The sequence below is a fragment of the Carya illinoinensis genome, chromosome 6 (genome assembly GCF_018687715.1).
Source record: "Carya illinoinensis cultivar Pawnee chromosome 6, C.illinoinensisPawnee_v1, whole genome shotgun sequence".
Lineage (NCBI taxonomy): Eukaryota > Viridiplantae > Streptophyta > Magnoliopsida > Fagales > Juglandaceae > Carya > Carya illinoinensis.
Genome location: NC_056757.1, coordinates 198,155 through 220,162, shown reverse-complemented (window position 1 = coordinate 220,162; position 22,008 = coordinate 198,155). Strand labels below are relative to the sequence as shown.

Below are 22,008 nucleotides of genomic sequence, written 5' to 3'. Positions count from 1 at the left end.
GAGCATCTACTCAGGTGGCAGAGTAGCACCTCATCCAAAATATGTTGGAAATCAACTTATGGATAAATTAGCTATCTGAAAGTTAAAATTTGGTTAATATGTAATTTTTTAACTTTTGGCTAGTTATTCAAAATTTAACTTCACATTAAATTAACCATCTCATTCTTTATAATAATAAAATATTATTATTTTTTAATACATTTTTTGTTTGTTTAAATACTTTTTTATTTTTATTTTCATAATCTCCAACTCTCTCCCAACAAACTCCAACAATTCTTTTCATTTTTATTTTCAAAACTCTCCCCAACAAGCATTTCTAGTTGAAATTGTACTACTACTAATATCATTTTAGTACTAGCGCGATTGTTCACAATCCAACAATCTATATGTTAGCACTACCACTATTGTTGCCCAAACTTTACAAATAAAATAAAATCATAACTACAAATAGACCACTCAAGACAACTACAAATCAAATCACAAGCTTTACAAAGAGAGAAAAATAACATTCAAGGATACAGCTGCTTCCCAAAATTTATACAAAATATCACAAAATGTTGCTGCTCACATATAATAGCAGCTCATAGCTGTTGCTGACATGTTATCACAAAATACACAGGAGCATATAGTTACTGCCCAAAATTTACACAAATTATCACAAAACCAAGAAGCTCCATTCACATATAGTTGTTGCCCACATTATCATGAAATATAACAACATCAGCACCCATAATTACAACTCAAAATACAGCTCTTTTTCTGCACATAGTGGTTGCCCAACCATATGTATTTTCAACACATGTGATTGCCCAGCTACTAAAATGAGGATTTCATTACAATATTAAATAAATAGATAACAACTGCCCAAAACATAGACAACAAATGGCTACACACCTTCTAAAGGTTGAGATGGAGATGAAGATGTAGATGTAGATGAAAACCGCTTCTTTAATTCCTAAAAAATTTCTTTTTGAATAAGATATCTTCATCTAATGTGGTATCCTTCCTTGATTCATATATAGTTGTACAAAATCAGCTCTACATTTATAATTCTAACATGCTCAGTAAAAAAAGTCTCATAACTAGTGTTGGGGGAATTTTTGCCAAGGGCCTGAAGCCCACGAAGACTAGCCTAGGCCTGACATTAGGCTAGTTCCCCATATCCTAGATAGCCTGAAAGTTCAGGCCTAGGCCTGTAGAGCCTCTTAGAGGCTCAGGAAGAACCCACGATCCATGTAAATAGGGCTAGGTTGAGATGGGACATTACAGGGGAAGCGCGGGAAGCCGGGTTGAAGGAAAGGGAAGGATGCAGTGGCAGGAGACCATGGCTAATTAAATGAGTTCACTAGACAATTATGCCTTATTAATGACTGATCGCAGAAGGCCATGTCGCATTAAAGAAGGTATGGCAGAGGGAGCTCCAAAAGAACTTCTCTTCCCCCAAGCCACAGGGTATGGCCTTTTAACCCTTAGGGTCAAGTATAAGAGGCTCCTTTGACTACCAGGTAAGGGGATGGAATCTGCCCAACTAGACATTTGCATTCACTCTCTTCTTACTTTCCCATTATCTAAATAAGTTATAACTAACTTAGGCATAAGAGGTTTTCCAAACCACCCTAGGGCCACATTTCTCAATCTTACCTTCATTGTTTTAAATCTTAGAAGCCGAAGACCCGGATCATTGAGAGCCCGGCTCAAAGGTGTACGAAACACGTCTTTAATAATTGGTGCCGTCTGTGGGATCGAAAAAATTATAAAAGAAAACATGTCCTTTGTATGCCTGCTAGGACCCGTTCTCAGCTGGTATAGGGCCAAGAAGAAGAAGTCTCAGTCAACATGGAAACAAGGTTGGCAGCCATGGAAAAATTCGTCGAAAAGCTCATTAACGAGATGGATGTTCTTTGTGAAGAGAACCAAGCCCTCAAAAACAACTTTCAAAAGTCGGCGCACTAGATCCAAATGCCAATGAGCACCAGGAGTCCCGAAGGGAAAAAGAAAGGTGACAATGATCAAAAGGAAAGAAAGCACATGCAAGACAAGCTACACAACCTTAAAGGAAAGTACGAGGAATGAGGAAATGATGAGAAAGATGGGAAGCTCATCTACAGTGGACCAACTACTCGTTAGTATGGGTTTGCCCTACAACACAAAGGTAATGGCGGTTCCATTACCACTAAAATTCTAGGTTCCACACATGGAGGCATATGACAGGACCCAGGACCTAAATGAGAACTTCGAAACCTTCAATACTCACATGACGATAAATAGATTTCTCGGGGAGGTGGCTTGCAAAGTTTTCCCACTAACCTCAAGGGGACTAGTGAGGACATGGTTTGGCTCTCTAACCCCAGGCTTTATTGGAAGTTTCGACGAGTTAGCTCACTTATTTCTCACCCATTTCGTGGCCAGCAGGAGAAGAAGACGCCTTGCCGCCTTCCTCCTCACCGTCAAGCATAGGGAAGACGAGAACTTGAAAGCCTACCTGGCCAGATTTAATAAGGAGCAAATGACCACATAAGACTAAGAGAAAATCATGCTAGCAACACTCCTCAGGGGAGTTTGGGCCCAATCCATGTTCATAGCGGAATTGGCCAAAAGGACCCCCACAACACTTCGAGAGTTCATGAACTAAGCTGACAACTTTATCAACACTGAGGATACCCTCTATGCCCTGGCCGAACCCAAGTGACAAGAGTTAGAGCGAATGAACAAGAAGGGAAAAACCCAGACTGAAGGCCACACTCGAGAAAAGGCTGAGCGAAAGCAAGTTGCAATGGGTGGGGAGGAAAGAACAGCCTACTGTGAGGAATGCGCCATACTGGTATGATCGATCAATATTCACCGTCATAAAGGAGGATAAACGACCGATCTAGGAGGAGCATCATTACTGCACTTACCATCAATTGACCACCCACAACACTAGGTAGTGCTGGTCATATTGGGGGCACAAGCGCCACCCGGATACCCTCCATCCTAACAAGGGGAGCAGCCGTGGAGAGGACGTTCTAAAGAGAGGAGTTCTAGCAGAGGATATCAGCACAAGAGGTTAGAGAGCCTGAGGAGAAGCGAAGCCAAACAAGAACCATCGCATGTCCATCCATAACAACCATGCCAAGAGGTACACCCTGTGGGAGAAATTCGAACCATCGAAGGAGGTTTTGTTAGTGGATGAGCAACTTCGTCCGAAAGTAAAGCCCAGGTGAGAGAGGCTCGATATTAGGAAGTCTACTCGGCTTCCTACCGCCCCACTAAATACCAGAGGAGCGAGCTTGCCCCCACAATTTCTTTTGGAGAAGCCGATGAGGAGGGAGTCTTCTATCCTCATGACAACTCGTTAGTGGTCACCATGTAGATTGCTAACTTTATCACCAGAAGAATCCTCATCAACAATGGTAGCTCGACGGATATCTTGTTTTGGGAAGCATTCGTCTTTATGGGAATAGATGCAACTCGGCTCTTGCCGGACCCAATGCCGCTCAATGGTTTCTCAGGAGAAAATGTCCAAATAGTGGGGACAATCACCTTGTCTGTATTAGTGGGTAGCTCTCCTCATACCACCTCAATCATGGTTGACTTCTTAATAGTAAGAACTTCCTCCTCTTATAACGTCATCATCGGTCGCCTGACACTCAACAAACTGAAAGCAATTACCTCCACCTATAACCTAAAGGTAAAGTTTCCAATAGCCCAAGGGGTGGGCAAAATCTGAGGAGAACAAGCATCGGCATGAGAATGCTGCATGCAAGAGTTGAAACCAACAACTGGAGGAATGACGCCCAACGCAGGTATGCACTTCTCATAAAGCTGCGACAAGCTCTTGTCATGACGCGAGCTATCCCAGCTGGAGGGAGGAGAAGGGGCGCATATATATATGAAAAAAAAGGGCAAAAGGCAACTCGGGTCTTCCTATAATTTTGTAAATTTGATTTCCTCCTGTATGAACCCTATTTAATGAAAAGCGCTAGTCTCTTTCAGGGATTCAGTGAAACAAGTCTCCAGAGTATCCAGTTGCAATTACTTCACCTAAACATCAAATCTTTGTCGACTAATTACCTCTTTGCAAGGTAACAAAGAGATGAGTGTAATGCCAAAGGATGCTCTACCATTCTTGCGGCAGAGTGCGGGCTTGTCCTCAAAACAGCTCGACACACTTTACCTTTCTCGTAGGCTTTGACCAATTGGAGTGGGTTCAGTCAAGCATACTGCCCGTATAGATTACCTCCCCTCGGGGCACCAAAGGGCGAGGTGAGCCAGAAGCCATCTCGAGCCTCCCGCAGGGGAGAGCAGGTCCATCTTTGAGGTTGCCCGAACGTTAGCCCGTTCTGCCATGATGAAGAGTGGGCTCAGCAGCAACTTGGCCCTCACCTACATTCCCTGCGGCATCAATAGATGGGATTGAGTTCAGTCATACACACTTCTTGAGCAGACTACCTTCACGTAAGGGCCAACAAGCAAGACTAACCCTGGGTTAGCCTGACCTCCCTTGTAGAAAAGAGTGGGACCAGCTCTAAGGCTGTCTGAAAGTTACCCCATCCTAAGGTGGTGTCTAATTATACACGTTTTGCCTCGAATAAGTTTTAGGAGAGGTTTAAGGAGTGAAATGAGATGAAAATTTTGTAATTAGTAGTAAGATAGTTTATAAATAGTAGTGGGATATTTTGAGTTAAGTATTTTTTAGATTTTGGGAAAGGAGAGAGAAAAAATTGAATAAAAAATATTATAAAGTTAAAATATTGTAATAATATAGTTTTATAATATAATTTTTATTTGAGAATTGGAAAAAGTTGAAATTATTATTTTTTAATTTAAAATTTTGAAAAAATTGTAATGATTAATTTGTAAATTTTATATTTAAATTATGTTTGAGAATAAGATGAAATAAGATAAAATGAAATCATATGAAGCCCCAAACCAGCCCTTCGTACAACCACACATGCAAATCTCAACTAGTAAAATAGGTGGGTTGTGCTAACGTGAGTAGGTTTCAAAATCATTTTTAAAGGGGGATGTCATGTTCTATGCTCAGTCTACTTTCATCATATGGTATTTATGTGCCATTGTCCATAAATCATAAAATAGAACTCTTATTTTTTGAAATAACTATTTTAAGAGTTAATACATAGAAAAATGATATTTGCAGACATGAAATGCACATGCACAAGCGCCACACAATCATTTTAAAAGAAAGTAAGTAAATATGAGACCCAACTCCATGACTGTATTACTCTAATGCATATCACGAAATCAGTGCAGTAAGATATAAGTGAGATGGCCTAACATAAAAAATTTTCACGAGCGAGCGTACACTTGCTAAAGTATGTATTGCAGAAGAAATGAGTTCAAGGACAGAGGCCTCTTGAGTATCAACCCAGCCCATTGACTTGGAAGCCCAAATTGTAGTGATCCACATTCACAACGTGAAATCTTTTAGTTCTCTTCTCACAAGCTGCCCTTTCTCTCATTCTCTCTTGCGCTATTCAATTAACAGTTAATCAGATGTACCCCCCGATTATGAATATTATCATGGTACAATTGCTAGTTCTTCCATATTGTTGAAACCTCGTATCATTCACATCCCAAGCAATTGCTATTTATAGATTGCGCCCTACCATAAACAACAAATCTAGTCTAGTACAATCAATTGGGCAAAAACTTAGTGTAGAATATTTTTCAATAGAACAGCTTCATCTTGGTTTTGACCCGTCTTCCAGACCTTGAAATCCGAAGGAAAGTAATAGGCGTCACTCCAACGTTTAAGGGATGTTAAAGAAAAAGGGCCCTGTATTTCTCCTTGGGGATCTAAATAATGCCATAGCAAGCTTCCCAGCCGGTCATCAGGAATTCGCTGGCCAACACATGGTTCTTCCTTCTCCTCATCATCACTCAGATCAATCACTTGAGATGTCATTACCTCCACCATCATGCCACCTTCCTTATTGCTCTCTATATTTGCAAGCTGTGTCTCACCATTACTTTTGTCTATGTAGCGAGATGGTTGCTTTGGCTGTTCTTCAATAACATCATGTTGAAACTCTGCAACAAAATCATGAGAATTCAAACAATTTTTTTTTTTAATTTTATTTTATAAATAAGTCAAGCAAATGATAAGACTCAACAGTTAAAAATATTGAAATTTTCAAGCTATAAAGGAACCTAGAATGCACAAAATGAAATAAATGGAATTTTTTTCTTTTAAAGGATAGTTGAGAACTTGAGATCAACAAAATGAAATCGTCCTTGAAGATTAAAGAGCACCATAACATATAGACATCAATGTTTGTTTGAGCAAATGTGAAAGTGGGTGGTGAAGGTGGGGTTGTGGCCTTTTCCTTTTACTGCTGAGTAAGAATTAGTATTGAACCCAAGAGATCTGTACAAAATGCATCATCACGGTAGCAGCATAACAACCAACCAGCTGCCACCTAATCATCAAAATATATACATTCTGACTCAAGCAAACTAAGCCATCAGATTAGAGGCTAAGACAAACAAATTGACTCAAGAGGCTACACCAGCAACCTAGATTTAGCGGAACCACACCAGAAAGTCTGTATAAAACAGCAGGATAATCAACAATTCAACTCAACAAGAAGGCTTTCATAATTTATCCAAGCCACAACAACCAATTTGGGGCAGGGAGTGACAGCAGAACAACAAGAGCAAGCAGAACAAGCACAAGAATACAGCAAGAGCATGCAGAAACACCAAATAGCAAACATCGAGTAACACCAAAGTGGAAAGAAAACTTCTAAGTTGATTGTCCAGATTTCAAGACAGTCTGAAAAACTCCATTTTTTGCTAGGGCACCACGGCCCTCTAACCCATGGCTGAGTGATGCTTCCACAAGCCTACACAATCACCTAGTGATGGTCAAGTGGATAGTTTCAGATGAGAGAGAAAGTAGTTTTGGAATCCCCTAAAGATAGATTGCTTATTTCTCCACTTTTATGGAATTGTGAGATAAGTAAGATGGAATGAGAACTACCACAGAGCCCAACTTCTATATATGTTTTTATGATGTCCCTGACAATTGAATAACTGGAGACCTCAAAACTGGAGCACGTGTCCATCAGGGCCAGCTTTTTACTAAAAATTGAAAATCTTCTCACTTATACTTCATTGGATACAGCTTCTATGCAGGAAAAAATCCCCTCACAAAAGCGATTTAGGCCATAGCATCAAATTGCAGTAATGCCTGAAGCTATTTTTCTCAAATATCAGTTTCCTAAGCTTGCTTTTTCTTCATGTTCATGAAAAACCACATTATTTTTTTTTTTTGGGAAAAATTGCTGTTTTAACATTCCCCATTTCCACCCAAAAAATAGACCACAAATAAATAATACTTAATGATTATCTAAATGCATCAACGGACAAAACATCTTCCGTATCTAGCACAAATGACAGTAGACCTATACTTAAGGTCTAAGTAAAAGCATCAAGGGATGCAACAACTTCTGTAACTTGCACAAATGACAATGGATCTCCACATGCTTGTATTTCTAGGTTATCGGTATGATTTCCGAACTGAAATCAGGGAGCAGAAAGTGCAGGGAAACTTGTGTGATGGGCAGATTGGAAATTGCATGCACATGCATGAACCAGTTTATATTTCCAATGTATCAGAACATACAAGTACATCCCACAATCTTTGACATAAATTGGATTATCTTATTATGTAACGCCATCCAAGGACGCTCTCTGGAAAAAAGTCATGTATCTCACAGGTTCAAGCATCATTTTCATGAAAAATTCCAAATGCCGCATGAATAACATGGACTAAATTGAGATATTTCTAAGAATAAATTAATGCATTCACTTATTCTTACCACAATAGGTCAGTATTTTCTCACGATTCACGTCAAAAACTCTCCCAAAAAAAAAAAAACATGCGCACGAACATCGCAGAAATGTGTAAAAACAGAAGATTAGAGACCTCAACCATTTTGAAGAGGTACCTCAAGGAAATCTCAAGGAATTATAAAAGAGAGAATGTAAATGATGCACCTGCAAAATCTGTGCTCTGACATGTCCAGGTTGATGCAACACCATTTGCCGCTATATTGCGAAAAGGAACTTCTGAAGCTCCATTGAGGATAGACCTAGGTGAACCATTGTTTCCTTGTTCCACGTTATCTAGAATATCTTCCAGTGTAGCTTCCGGTTCTACTTCATCTGCAATTACTTTTGGAACCTCATGCAACAGCCGTGACTGTTCATCCGGTGTCTCAAGCAGCTGCTTTTTCTCCAGGTACTGATCAAGCGTAAATGAATTAAGGATCCAAAGACGATTTACATGCAAGTTGACTTACAATTTTCACTAGGATATGTTTCTTTCTGTAACATGGGTGTATCACAAAGCGTGGGTTCAAACAAAATATAAAATTTTACCACATTACCATGGAAATATATATATATTTTTTTGATAAGTACATTACCATGGAAAGATGATTAAGAAAATCAGGATACTGTCCTCTTCTTAAAAAAACCATGAGAAGACAGCCTTCAAACATACGGTATTACAATGAAAAGGACAAACCCATGTATCCATTGAAGAAACTGTAACAAAAGCCTCACGTAAAATTTTTATTATCTGATGATGCAAGGCACATCATTGTAAATTATCCTATTTTCCTCTCACCAAAAACATTTTTTTTGGTTTAGTCTCCCACTTTCAATATTAACAAAGGCAAAAATGAACAATCCTCCACAGTAGGATGCCTCTGGTGGTTAGAGATGCTACAATACCAATAACCGTAATCATGGATGAGCAGACAAATTTTAGATGTGGCACAAAATTATCCTATCGATTGTTAAATTTTTAATGTACTATGGTATATTTTAATCCCAAAAAGCAAACAAGGTTAAAGATGTCAACTTCCAAGGGGCCAGAGAATCCCGTACTAGGATCATAGGATTAGTCTTTCCTCTAACTATTTCTCTTTCCACGGGCCATCATACCCTGCCCCAGTCTGTGAACTCTGATGAGAACCAACTTCTGAAAGATACCCAACTCTAGATGGAATCCAGCAAAGCATCAGTTTGAACAGCATCAGTTTGAACTTATAATCAGATCCACCACCACCAGATTAACTTTAAAAAAGATGATAAAGTACCTTAGGAAATCTGGGATGGCAATTCTTTGACCTGCCCATGCCATACAAGCAAACCATTCTTGCATCAGTGCTGTGGTTTGTAATTGCTTCATAGGTAATATTTGAGAGAAGGTTGAGATTTATCCCACAATAAAATATCCTATCATCAATGAGGCTCAACATGTATCTCATAATAGATTTGTTGTAATTTTTGTCACTGAAACGAATATGCTGAGGCAAAACATCACATTTCCAGGTAAACATGCCTAGTTACCACCGTTGGTTTAATCACGCCATCTTTGTTCATGTTGCTACAGTTGTCGTCCATGACCTATGCCACAAGATTATAACCCCCAGAGGAGCTCACCAGAGAATTTACATTGAAATTTTGTACTTCTGTCGGATCATCTCTCCTGATTGAGCTTGTGCAGGCAGATGTTGCCTGGTAGGGCCGATAGTAGTGCACTGCGTGGGATAAAGTAAGGGCCCTTTTCACCTCCTACGAGTCACCCAGTAGAAAAGATTTTCTGAAAGGAGTAAAAGAATAGTAGATCATCAATCTTTTCCTCAAAGAACTCAATGCCAACAATGTCAACATTGCCAACACTCTTCTGACCACCATCAGCTCCAATGAGAGTAACTCTAACGTAATGACCAAAGAGTTGACTTCATTTTGCAGAGAGTTTCATATGGCCAAAATGTTCTCAATATGTAGTGGTTGCACCCTCTCTCTTGTTTACTAATTGGTTCAAAAGCGTCAGAGATGACTCAATTATATGTTTATACCAAATCCCTGGTTACATCACAAGATCAGAAATACATACCACAAGAGGCCAACACTTTCATACATGGCTTGCAATCTAAAAATATCATGAAAGGATATTCTCTACGCCATCCTTTTTCATTGGCTCGATCGATGAGGTTTTGTAATAAAGGAATTTCTCTTGCAAGCCACTGGAACAAAACCACCACACCGCATAAAAAAAGTGAGTTGGATGAATAAACCAAATCCCAATTGCGCCAAGAGAATGAGATAAAATTAATGTTTGAATTGATAGGCATGTGTTTTCTCATGGAAGATACTGAGATTACTGTTTTGCAGTTTAGCCAACAATATATTACTACGTGAGATGTAATATTGACAAACTTGCACCCAACAGGAAAATAAAAATAAAAATATGGGAAAGAAAAATGCAAGCAGATCTCTTTGCAAATAGTCAATTTTTTGTATACTAAACACCTACATGTTTTGTAATATCCTCATGCAATATTTGCGCCTTGTGTTGAAGCTCCACCTGTAAAGGTTGAAGAAGCACACTAATAAAATGAAGTATGAGCAAAAAACCCGAAATACCTTGTATGACCCAATAAAGAAAAAGAAACAAGAGACTGGAGAATTTAAAGAGGCAACTGATTGGAGTGGCTAAGAGGACATAGAAACTTCAACAAGATCTTCTATGGCGTGGGATTAGTGATGATTTTTAAGTCTCATTCAGTGAATTGGTTGAAGATTTGTTCTTCAAAGTAAATAAGTGGTTTTGGGATTAGAAGTTTGACTTGGTTTAATAAAGTGTTGTTTGGGAAGTGATTATGGTCTAACACTACAGAAAGGGAAGCTTTCTGGTGACAGGTTGTCACACCTAGCCCTAGAATCTCCAGGTTTGGGGTGAAATACGTATTTTAGGATTGTTGTTTTGTGATAAATAATTGGAAAGTTTAGATATTGTTTCATTTTTATTAAAAGCTGACAGATTGTCCTTCATTAAAAGTCAGCCACCTAAGCACGTTTTCAAAGATTAGCAAACTTCTCATGTATACTCCTTGTGCACTTGGGCTGTGCCTATTTCTATGAATAAAACTTCTTGATTACCTATCAAAAATATATATATATATATATATATTAGCAAACTTCCCTAAACCAGTCCAAGACAGGTTAGGAATCTGCACAGCAGTGCTGTCATAATAGAAACCCTAGAAATACTCACTCTAGCAGCTGCCAAAGTTCATTGGTTAACTTAGTAAGACTTCTAACTCTCCAAGGAATGGGAAGGTACCGAGAAATTTTATTTTTGATAGGTAAACGATAATATTATTAATAAGAATAGGCTTAGCCCAGGTACACGGGGTATACAAGAGTTAAACCTATCTAAGAAGAAGGGAGGGAAACAAGAAAATCATGAAAACCTAGGCCATTAAAATCTACAGCATTGGCCCATAGTAACAAAGTTCTAACAAACAACAGTCTAATCTCCTGCAGTGATCTATCTCTATCTTTGAAGGCCCGGTCATTGCGCTCCTGCCAAATGCACCAAAGAATACAAATAGAAATCATTTTCCACGCAGCTAAGATTTGTGGAACACCGGCCATACTCGACCAACATGCTAGAAATTCGACCTCTGTTGTAGGCATAACCCAAGCTAAATCTACCATTCTCAATACATCGATCCATAACGCTCTAGCAATCTCACAGTGTAGTAGAAGATGGTCCACAGTCTCATCACTTTGTTTACACATGCAGCACCATTCCATCACTATCACACCCCGTCTCCGTAGGTTATCCGTCGTCAAGATCTTTCCTATAGACGTGTCCATGCAACGAAAGCTGCCCGAGGAGGGGACTTGTTTCTCAAATTTCTTCTCTATGGGAAGTGATTATTCTGCGTTTGTGTGAAGGCCTTATAGAATGCACGAACTGAAAATGTACCTTTGCTGGCTGGTTTCCACCACAACGCATCAGCTCATTGTGTGCTCAGACTCGTGGAGTATCAGAGTTGGAAGAAGTTCACAAAACTGTTGAATTCCCAATCTTAGGCCGCCCTAATGAAGTTCACATTCCACTTAAATACATCACCATCCATTTTAGTGAGATTCGCCACTGAAGCTTCTTTCTCAGGCGCAAGTGAGAACACCTTAGGGAATGAGTGTTTGAGAGTGCAATCTCCACAACATATATCATGCCAAAATTTAATTTTTTGCCATCTCCAATCACGATTTTGGTATGACGAGCAAATACTTCCCACCCTCATTTGATGTACTTCCACATACCCGTGCCATACACCCCACTTACCACTTTAGAGCACCCCCCCCCCCCCCCCCCCAACACATACCTCCTCCATATTTATAGTCTATTACCAACTTCCATAGAGCTTCCTGTTCTATATTATATCACCATAACCATTTCCTAAGTAAGGCCCAGTTGAACATCCTCAGGTTTCTAATACCCAAACCGCCAAAAGAGATTTGAGGAGCATACCTTATCCTACTTTACCAGGTGGAATTTGAATTTATCCCCAAGTCCACTTCAAAGGAAATCACACTGTAGTTTCTCAATATGTGTCACCACACTTGTTGGAATTGGAAACAATTAGAGGAAATACGTAGGTAGATTAGAAAGAGTACTTTTGATTAAAGTAATCCTTCCACCCTTTGAGAGATACAATCTCTTCCATCCTGCCAATCTTCGTTCTATCTTCTCAATTACTGCATCCCAAATAGTTTTAGCCCTGGAAGCAGCCCCCAACGGAAGGCCAAGATAGTTCATAGGGAGAGAGGAGACCTTACAACTAAGGATGTTAGCCAACATCCGGATATTACGAACGTTGCCAACTGGAACCAACCCTGACTTGGATAAGTTCACTTTCAATTCCTATACAGCCTCAAAGCAAAGTAGTAGTGCCCTTAATGTCTGAATCTAGTGATCTACCCCACAGAAATAAGGGTGCCATCTGCAAGCAACAAATGACAGACGTGAAAGGTACCTCTACATGTATCACCAACTGAAAATCATGCCAAAAACCCCATTTTAACTAGCGCTGACATCATTCTGCTACACATCTCCATCACTATGACAAAAAGAAGTGGGAACAAGGGGTCTCCAACTATTAAAAAAACCCATTGGGCAGCCATTCACTAAAACTGAAAAACATGCCATTGATATGCACCACCTAATCCATGTGCATCATCTCTCCCCAAACCCACATCTCCCAAGCAAATACAACAATAAATTTCAGTTGACATGATCATAAGCTTTCGCCATGTCCAACTTACACAAGAGACCCATATTGCCAGATTTTAATCTACCGTCTAAGCATTAGCAATGAGTACTGAGTCCAAGATCTGTCTTCCCCATACAAAAGCATTTTGAGGTTTTGTAACGATCCGCCCCAACACACCTCTCATTCTATTTGCAAGCACTTTGGAAATAATCTTATACGCCTCATTCACAAGGCTAATAGGCCAGTAATCTGAAACCTCCGATGCCCCCACCTTCTTGGGAATAAGTGCAATAAAAGTAACATTGAGACTCCTTTCAAATTTCCCAACTAAAAACAATTCATGAAATACCTTCATTAAGTCCTCCTTCACCACTTCCCAACAAGATTGGAAGAAGCTGAAGATCCATCAGAACCTGGAGATTTGTCTTTTACCATCTTTCTCACTACTTCATGGACCTCAGCCTCCTCAGATGGCCTCTCTAGCCAAGTAGCGTTCTACTGCTCAATGGACTCAAAAGCTAGCCCGTCAATCTTCAGCCTCCACCCCATAGGGCTCGATAAGCAACTGCTCAAAACAACCAGCGATGTTCTTGATCTCAGGGATATTCATGGAAACATCACCGCCAATAGTCATCATCTCAATGGCATTAGTTCTCCTATGAGAATTTTCCATTCTATGAAAAAATTTCGTGCCACGGTCTCCTTCTTTCAATCACAACGCTCAAGATTTTTGCTACCAAGATATCTCCTCCAATAGGGTAACCCTCTCTAGCTCTGAAACTAGTTCTGTCCATCGAGCAAACTCCTCCATTGAAAGGTCTCGCCCCTCCTGCGCCCTTTCTAGTTGATGGAGCTCCTTCAACAGCGACTTCTTGCAATTGCCTACATCTCCAAAGGACTGTGTATTCCAAAGCTTTAAATATTTTTTTAAAGCTTTCAATTTGCCTGCAAGAATGAAACTAGGGGTACCTTGGATCTGATAAGAGGACCACCATTGCCTTACCCGTTCCACGAAGCCTTCTGTTTTTTTGTTTTTTTTTTTTTATAAGTAAAAATATTTAGTCAATGAATGTAATAGGCGAAACCCATATACACAGGGAGTATACAAAAGAAACACCTAAATACATTCAACTACTAAATCAGCGAGGACAGAAAGTCATGGACTGCCCCACCATTCAAAACAATAGCTGAAAACCAACTAAACAGAGAAAACATAAAAAATTTCCAAAGTTCTTCTATAGTTCTTTCCCTATTATTAAAACATCTCTCATTTCTTTCCAACCAAATGCTCCACATAATACACAAAGGAATCATCTTCCACACAGCTGCCACTTGATTGCAAGAATGGAGTTTAGGCCAACAAGCAAGTAATTCTTTCACTGAATTTGGCATAACCCAGGACAGACCAGATCTTCTAAACACCCTGTCCCATAACCCTTTAGCCACAGCACAATGTAAAAGTAAATGATCCACAGATTCCCCAGCTTCTTTACACATGAAACACCACTCCATAACCATCAAACCACATTTTCTCAAATTATCAATTGTCTGAATGTTCCCAAGAGCTGCAGTCCAGACAAAAAAAGCAACCTTAGACAGGACACGGGTCTTCCAAATTTTCTTCCAGGGGAAACAGAAATTATAGTGATCAAACATCGTCTTATAATATGATCGGACAGAAAACTTTTTAGACACAGTGTTCCTCCATACTATTTGATCTCTTTCTTGTCTTCTAATAACCATTGAATACAGCAACTTAAAAAAAATCAGTGACCTCCTCTATTTCCCAGTCCTGGACAGATCTGATAAAGTTGACATTCCAATACACCTCATCATTCAAAAAACTCATCAACTCTGAAATAAAATCCTGCTGATTAGCAGCCAATCTGAAAACATTCGGAAAAACTCTAAACAAAGCAGTCTCACCACACCAAACATCAAACCCGAAATGAATTCTTAAACCATCTCCAACAACAAAATAAACTTGTTTCACAAAGTCATCCCATCCTTTTCTAAGAAATCTCCATAAACTTACTCCATAAGTCCCCCTACTCACCTTTGTACAACAACCTCCCCTATCAGTTCCATACTTCCGAGCAATCACCCCCCTCCACAACGCACCCTCTTCCTTATTAAATCTCCACAGCCACTTCCCCAACAAAGCTTTATTAAAACTACAAAAATTACGAACTCCCAATCCTCTGACATCAAGTGGACAATAAACTTTTTTCCAATTAACTAAAGGAATTTTATTCTCCTCACCCAAACCTCCCCACAAAAAGTCTCTAAACAACTTTTCAATACGGTTTGCCACACCAACAAGCAAAGGAAATAAAGAGAGAAAATACATTGGTATATTAGAGAGAGTGCTCTTTATATGGGTAATTCTTCCCCCTTTAGATAAATACATCCTTTTCCAAGCCGCCAACCTTTTCTCAATTATCTCTACCAACCCATCCCAAATATGCTTTGCCATAAACGATGCCCCCAAAGGGAGGCCTAGGTAATTCATGGGCAGAGAAGAAACTCTACAACCCATAAAATCTGCTAAATCATTAATATTAATTAAGCACATCTCTTACAGGGGCCAACTCTGATTTACACAAATTCACTTTTAACCCAGAAATGGCTTGAAAACACAGCAAGACAGCCCTCAATGCTTTAATCTGGTCTACATCAGCATCACAGAAAATGAGGGTATCATCAGCAAAGAGTAAATGTGACAAGGAAGGAGAACCAATAGTGCGAGAACCCACTGAAAAACCACAAATAAATCCTCCCCCTACAGCAGCCTCCACCATACAACTTAAAGCCTCCATAACAAGAATAAATAAGAATGGAGATAACAAATTCCCTTGTCTCAAACCTCTTGAGCTCTGAAAAAAACCAAAAGGCTGTCCGTTAACCAAAACTGAAACATAGCAGTCGAGATACAATGTCTAAGCCAACCACACCATTTATCACCAAAGTCACATCTTCTAAGCATATAAAGCAAAAAATCCCAATTAACATGATCGAAAGCCTTTTCCATGTCCAGCTTAAAAAGAACCCCCGGAACACTGTCCCGCAATTGACTATCTAAACACTCATTTGCAATCAGCACAGGATCAATAATTTGGCGACCTCTAATAAAGGCATTTTGAGGTTTAGAAATGATTTTCTTCATTACCTTACTCATACGATTAGCCAAAATCTTCGATATAATCTTTTAAATTCCACTCACCAAGCTAATGGGTCAAAAATCCTTCAACTCTATAGCACCCACTCTCTTGGGAATAAGAGCGATAAAAGTTGCATTCAACGACTTCTCAAAATTTTGGTAATCATAAAATTCTTGTAGAATCTGCATCACCTCCTCCCTTACAACCTCCCAACAATCTTGAGAAAAAGCCATAGCTAGGAGCTTTGTCTCTTTTCATCCCACACACCACCCTATACACCTCAACCTCTTCAAAAGGCCTCTCAAGCCAGGTAACTGTAAAGGAATCCAAAGTCTCAAACTGCAAGCCATCAATTTTAGGTCTCCAATCCTCCGTCTCAGCTAAAAGATTGCTGTAAAACTGTACAACATGCTCATAAATCTCCTACAGAGTCGACAGAATATTATCATCAGCATTAATCATCTCAATGGCATTGTTGCGCCTATGAGAATTAGCCATTTTATGAAAAAAGCTAGTACATTTATCCCCCTCTTTAAGCCATAATACTCTTGATTTCTGCCTCCAAGAGATTTCTTCCAGCAGAAGAACCCTCTCAAGATCAAACAACACTTCATTTTTCCTGGACAAAGAATCCTCATTATCCCCCTCAAACTCCAAAGCTTGAATCTCTTCCAAAAGAGATTTTTTCTGCTGCTCTACATTCCCAAAAGAGTAATGCTACATACAGTCGTGGAGTGCGCAAGTGCCGTGCAATCATTTTGAAAAAGAGTAGGTCCACGATTAAAAAGTGAGTTTTTTTTTCATGTGGGTCCCGTATTCACTTCTTTCAAAGAGACTGCGTGGCGCTTTCACAATTCACAACTGCAAATATCATTTCTCTTTCCAAAAAGTTCCTTATTCCACTTCTTCAAATCAGCCTTCAAAGCTCTAAGTTTTCTAGCCAAGACAAAACTTGGACTCCCCTCAAAATGATAAGATTGCCACCAGCTCCTCACCTCTTCAACAAAACCCTCAACTTTAAGCCACATATTCTCAAATTTGATATAACGTCTACCCTCACTAATACCCTCACAATCAAGTAAAATAGGAAAATGATTGGAACAAATCCTAGGCAATCTTTTTTGACTAACCTTTGGATAATGAGACTCCCAAGAGGAAGAAACAAGAAATCTGTCCAGCGTTGAACTACCTCCATAAGAATTACCCTCCCTTTCACTAGGAAAACGGATGATATTAATATCCCCACAAAAACACCAAGGCAGATCTCATAAGGAATGTAAACCAGACAGTTCATCCCACAACATAAATCTGGCCCGATCTCTATTTGGTCCATATACACTAGCTGTAACACCCCATTCCCGTAGGATAGAGATGTTACTAACATTGATAGCATAATGCCTAGTAAAGAAATTCATATCCTGAAATACCTCATTTATTAAAAACATTAACTAAACTGAACATAACTGTTTTTGAAACATGAAACTAAAAACAAAAAGTAAAAAATAAAAAATAAACTAAACCTACGTGTAACTTTTTATACAAAAATCATAAAAGAAAACTAAGTCCTTGCACCAGATCTACTCCTGGTCCTCCAACTTTACGTCCTTACAATCATCATCTGTGACAGTTAAACGTAGGAGAAAACAAAGAAGCAAACCAAAAAAAAAAAGGAGTCGAATACTCAGTAAATAGCACATCATACCGTAAAATATAGCTTAGCTTAGATTTAATTTTTGAAAGACTCTTCAAAGAAACACATATCATTCCCAAATTCTCATAGCATGTCTATTCATCATCAACATGAGTGGAACATACATAATCATGGCAAACATATAACGTGAATGCATGAATTACTTGTTTATCTTGTCTTTCACTTATTATATGGTAAACCATGCTTGAGTCTGTAGCACCCCATAACTTGTCATAACATGGAGTGAAACACGCTTAAATCCGTATTTCACTTTATATAAGGTGAACCACGCTTGAGTCCGTGGCACTACATAACATAACTTGTGGTGAACACGGTCCATGTCACCCTTAACCTAACTTAGAGTGAAACACGATTAGGTCATTGTTTTACTTAACTTATGGTGAACCACGCTTAGGTCCGTGGCACCTTCTTAACATAACTTGTGGTGAACACGTTTAGGTTTGTGTCATCCTTAAACATCTTATCTTTCTTAATACATGAGAACTTATTGAATATCATGAACTTTTCTAGCATGGCATATACTTGTAGATGGCATGACATATTCTTGTACATGGCATAATATGATCTAAACATAAACATTCCATGGCTTACATGATCTAAGTTCTATATGAACTTTACATTACATACTTTATCTAAATACTTCATGGCATTACATAGCATATATGATTTAATCACTACATGAACATGGCACACATGATCTAGGTACTACATGAACATGGCACACATAAGCTGGCTATTTTATTACATGGCATACTTGACTTAAATTACTCCATGAACATTTCATGGCTTCCATGTGATTTTAGAATCATTCACTCCATCAAGCAACAAATTGATTCATACAAGCATAATGTCATAATTCATCAAAGATCATGAAACGAATCTAACCTTAACTTAGCTCATAGCGTAGTGTAGACAAACATCATATTTTCATATACCATTAGAAAATTACAATACACATGCTGCAATTATATGATCGTACTAATTACCTCTTAGCACTGCTTCCACAATCTCACGTCGTAGCTCGTAACCTATACGAGCCACTAATCATTATTAACTTTTCCAGAAAAACGAGTCGTAGCATTCTAAATACTTAAAATAATACCCAAGAGATAATTTAATAATTATTCAATTATACAAAGATTACATAAAATAATATTATTCAAAACTCATAACATATTCCCTAACTTCTATTTAAAAATATAACTTAATAATTTTCTTAAAAACATAGTTACATAGAATAGACAATTAGAATATTAATTAAAATAATAGACTAAAAAATATACTTTAAAATATGCTTAAAATCCGTTAGATATTTTCTGATAAAAACAAGTCTATGACTAATATATTTATTTAAGTAAAACACCCACTCAAATACACTAAAACAGTTTTCTGCAAACACAACCAGCCCATTAAAATCATCAAACCCAATTTAAAAGTAACCCAGCCCAAGTTTAATATTAACTCCAGTCCAACAGCAAAGCCCACGTAAATAAAACACCCTTAAAAGGCCGGAAGAATAATTTGGCTTTTTGAAACTCAACAGCAAAGGTTTAAGGGCACAAATGGAATTTCACCAACAATGAGACTCTAGAGACTTCTTACGGAAGTTAAAATATATGGTTTGCAAGTCAAGTTGTGCTACATGACAAACTCCAGGGGTAGTTTTTTTTTTTAGAATTAACTCAGAACAACATGGATATTTTGGAAAAAGTAGAAATACACCATAAAAGGCGACCCCATGTTTCAGTTTGACCAATTGGAAATTAAGCCCAACACCCACTTCCTTAATCACATAATTTCTTTCTAGAACTCCAAAGGCTGGAATAAAGCAGGTGAAGGTAAAAGACAGCAAGTGATATTCAGTGAGAGTAAAGCAGATGAAAGAGCAAGGATGCAAGGCAAGAGAGAGAGTTAGAGAGCTAGACCAAGAACTGGAAATCATGAGAGAGAGAGAGAGAGAGAGAGAGAGATCCCGTCGGGGACTCACCAGAAAGGAGTGGGTTCGATGGGGTTGGACTGGTCGGCGATTTCTATGCAGCTGGGAGGTGGTCCAACATCCCTGTGGTGGTTGGCAGTGGCTGGGAAAACTGAAGGGGATATGCGAGTGAGTTTTTTCTCTGTGTCAACCGGATTTTCTTGTGTTTAAATTTGAGGGTCCCGAGGAATATTTATAGACAAGTACAAGGGAGTATTTGTGAGTTTTCGGAACATTGGATAAATTTTGGAGTTGGAAGTTTGTTTCCAATTAGGGGACTACTCAACTGGGAACTAGATGGTGATGAAACTTTAGGAACCTATTCCTACGGGAATACCAACACTGAGAGGATAATGGCTTTAAGGTGGGAATGGATTCTAATTCAAAACTATAACTAATTCTACCCAATAGTTAAGGTGACTCCACTTAAATTAATAATAATAATAATTTCAACCATCTTCAATATTTTTTAAAACACAAGCAACCGAAAAAACTCCAATGCAATCCTCCACCAACTCAACAACCCTCTTATCCCACATCACCAGAACACCACCTGAAGCCCCCGAAGAAGATAGAAAAACCCAACCAACAAAAGAACATCTTCACAAACTATGAATGATATTACAATCAACAAACTTCAATTTGGTTTCTTGGAGACAAACAACGTCAACTTTCCATCTACAAATAAAAGCTCTAATGTGAAGTCGTTTATTAACATCATTTATCCCCCTAACATTCCAAGACAAAATTTTAGGTTTCATTAACACTAGTAGAATCCCTCCCTTTTGTTCTGTCTCTCCCAATAGCTCCCTCCTTATTGTCATAATTGATAGAACATTGCAAATGTTTTAGCTCTCTTTTCTTCCTCACAGCTGATTTCATAGCCGTGGAACTAGAAGCTTCTATGGCAATTAAAAGAGCCTTAAATTGATCTTCAAATCCCTCGCATGAGATTCCCACAAAACCTTGTAACTCCTCAACTTTTTTTAGAACCAAATCAGAGTTTACATTGGAATCATCCTAAGGGGGAAGCGTCTGCAGAGGCAACGGACTAGCCATCTCCTCTTCAGGAAAATTATCCACTTCAATCAACTGTGAATTAGAAACCTTACTCTTAATCTCATAAGTGTTACCCAGCTGTAAAGAATCATCCAAAACAGACACACCAAACTCAGGTTCATCTTCAAAACAACATCCATATCCCATTGATGCATCCCATTATCATTGAGAATTTGTTTCAATAGACTAGATCCATCGTCCACCAAAATGATTATGTTATCAACCAGAACCAGATCCTCAACCTAACGTGGCGGAATCTCGAAAATTCCTCCCCCCATATTCTGGCACCTGAGACACCACCCCAGTCCCACCAGAAGATACGAGAGAGACTGCCAAACATTTCTGTGTCGGAATGGTGATCGAAGTCTCGAGTATCAGCATTGAAACAAAGACGTTCAACTCCTCCGATACAACCGAAATATCGGGTCCCTTCGGTTTCTATTTCCAAACTTTCACCGGGCTTCTACTTGGACCAGGCCCAAAAACTTTACCCTTACCCTTATCAATTATCAATTGTCTGAATGACTCCCGAAACAGAGTTAGAAGAAATAACATCCTTTAGCAATGCTCTGAATTTCCTCCAACCTTCTCCCTTCAGGCGCTACAATCAACCCACTGCTCTTATCATGACCATATTCATATATCGTCAGAAAACGACCAAATTTGTTCTAGCCCCTCTGAACCAACGTAACTTGATTACCTTTCCTGCGAGTTCTAAAGAACTCAGAAAGTCCCACTTAAGCTCCACATAATCCCACAATAGAAGCCAACCAATCCATCGTAGCAAAATCGATAGAAATGAAGTTGACTACCCAACAACTACTCTCCATGATCTTCCACCATAAATCATTTTCACATTTAAACTCAAAAATTTTATGATCAACAAGTAATTTACAGCAGGACTCCATCGATACCACAATAGAAATCACCTAATTACTAGACTTTAATCTATGAAAATGAAAAGACTCAGATGAGAGAGAGAGAGAGAGAGAGAGAGAGAGAGAGAGAGAGTCA

The 22,008-nt window shown here is 38.8% G+C and overlaps 1 protein-coding gene across 10 annotated transcripts in view; it reads right to left on the bottom strand.

Moving 5' to 3' along the window:
• Positions 1-5,286: 5,286 nt before the first annotated feature.
• Positions 5,287-22,008, bottom strand: part of LOC122313881 (uncharacterized protein At5g08430) — a 39,903-nt gene continuing 23,181 nt past the window's right edge. For 5 of the 10 annotated variants that reach the window (XM_043129169.1, XM_043129168.1, XM_043129171.1 and 2 more), the window contains 4 exons: positions 10,337-10,387; positions 9,976-10,046; positions 8,005-8,261; positions 5,287-6,033 (listed from right to left, as the gene is read on the bottom strand). In XM_043129169.1, coding sequence (XP_042985103.1) covers positions 5,654-6,033; positions 8,005-8,261; positions 9,976-10,046; positions 10,337-10,387 — 759 coding nt within the window. In that variant the 3' untranslated portion in view covers positions 5,287-5,653. The remainder of the gene's footprint in view (positions 6,034-8,004; positions 8,262-9,975; positions 10,047-10,336; positions 10,388-22,008) is intronic. The other 5 variants (XM_043129173.1, XM_043129174.1, XM_043129178.1 and 2 more) reach the window with 2 other exon arrangements.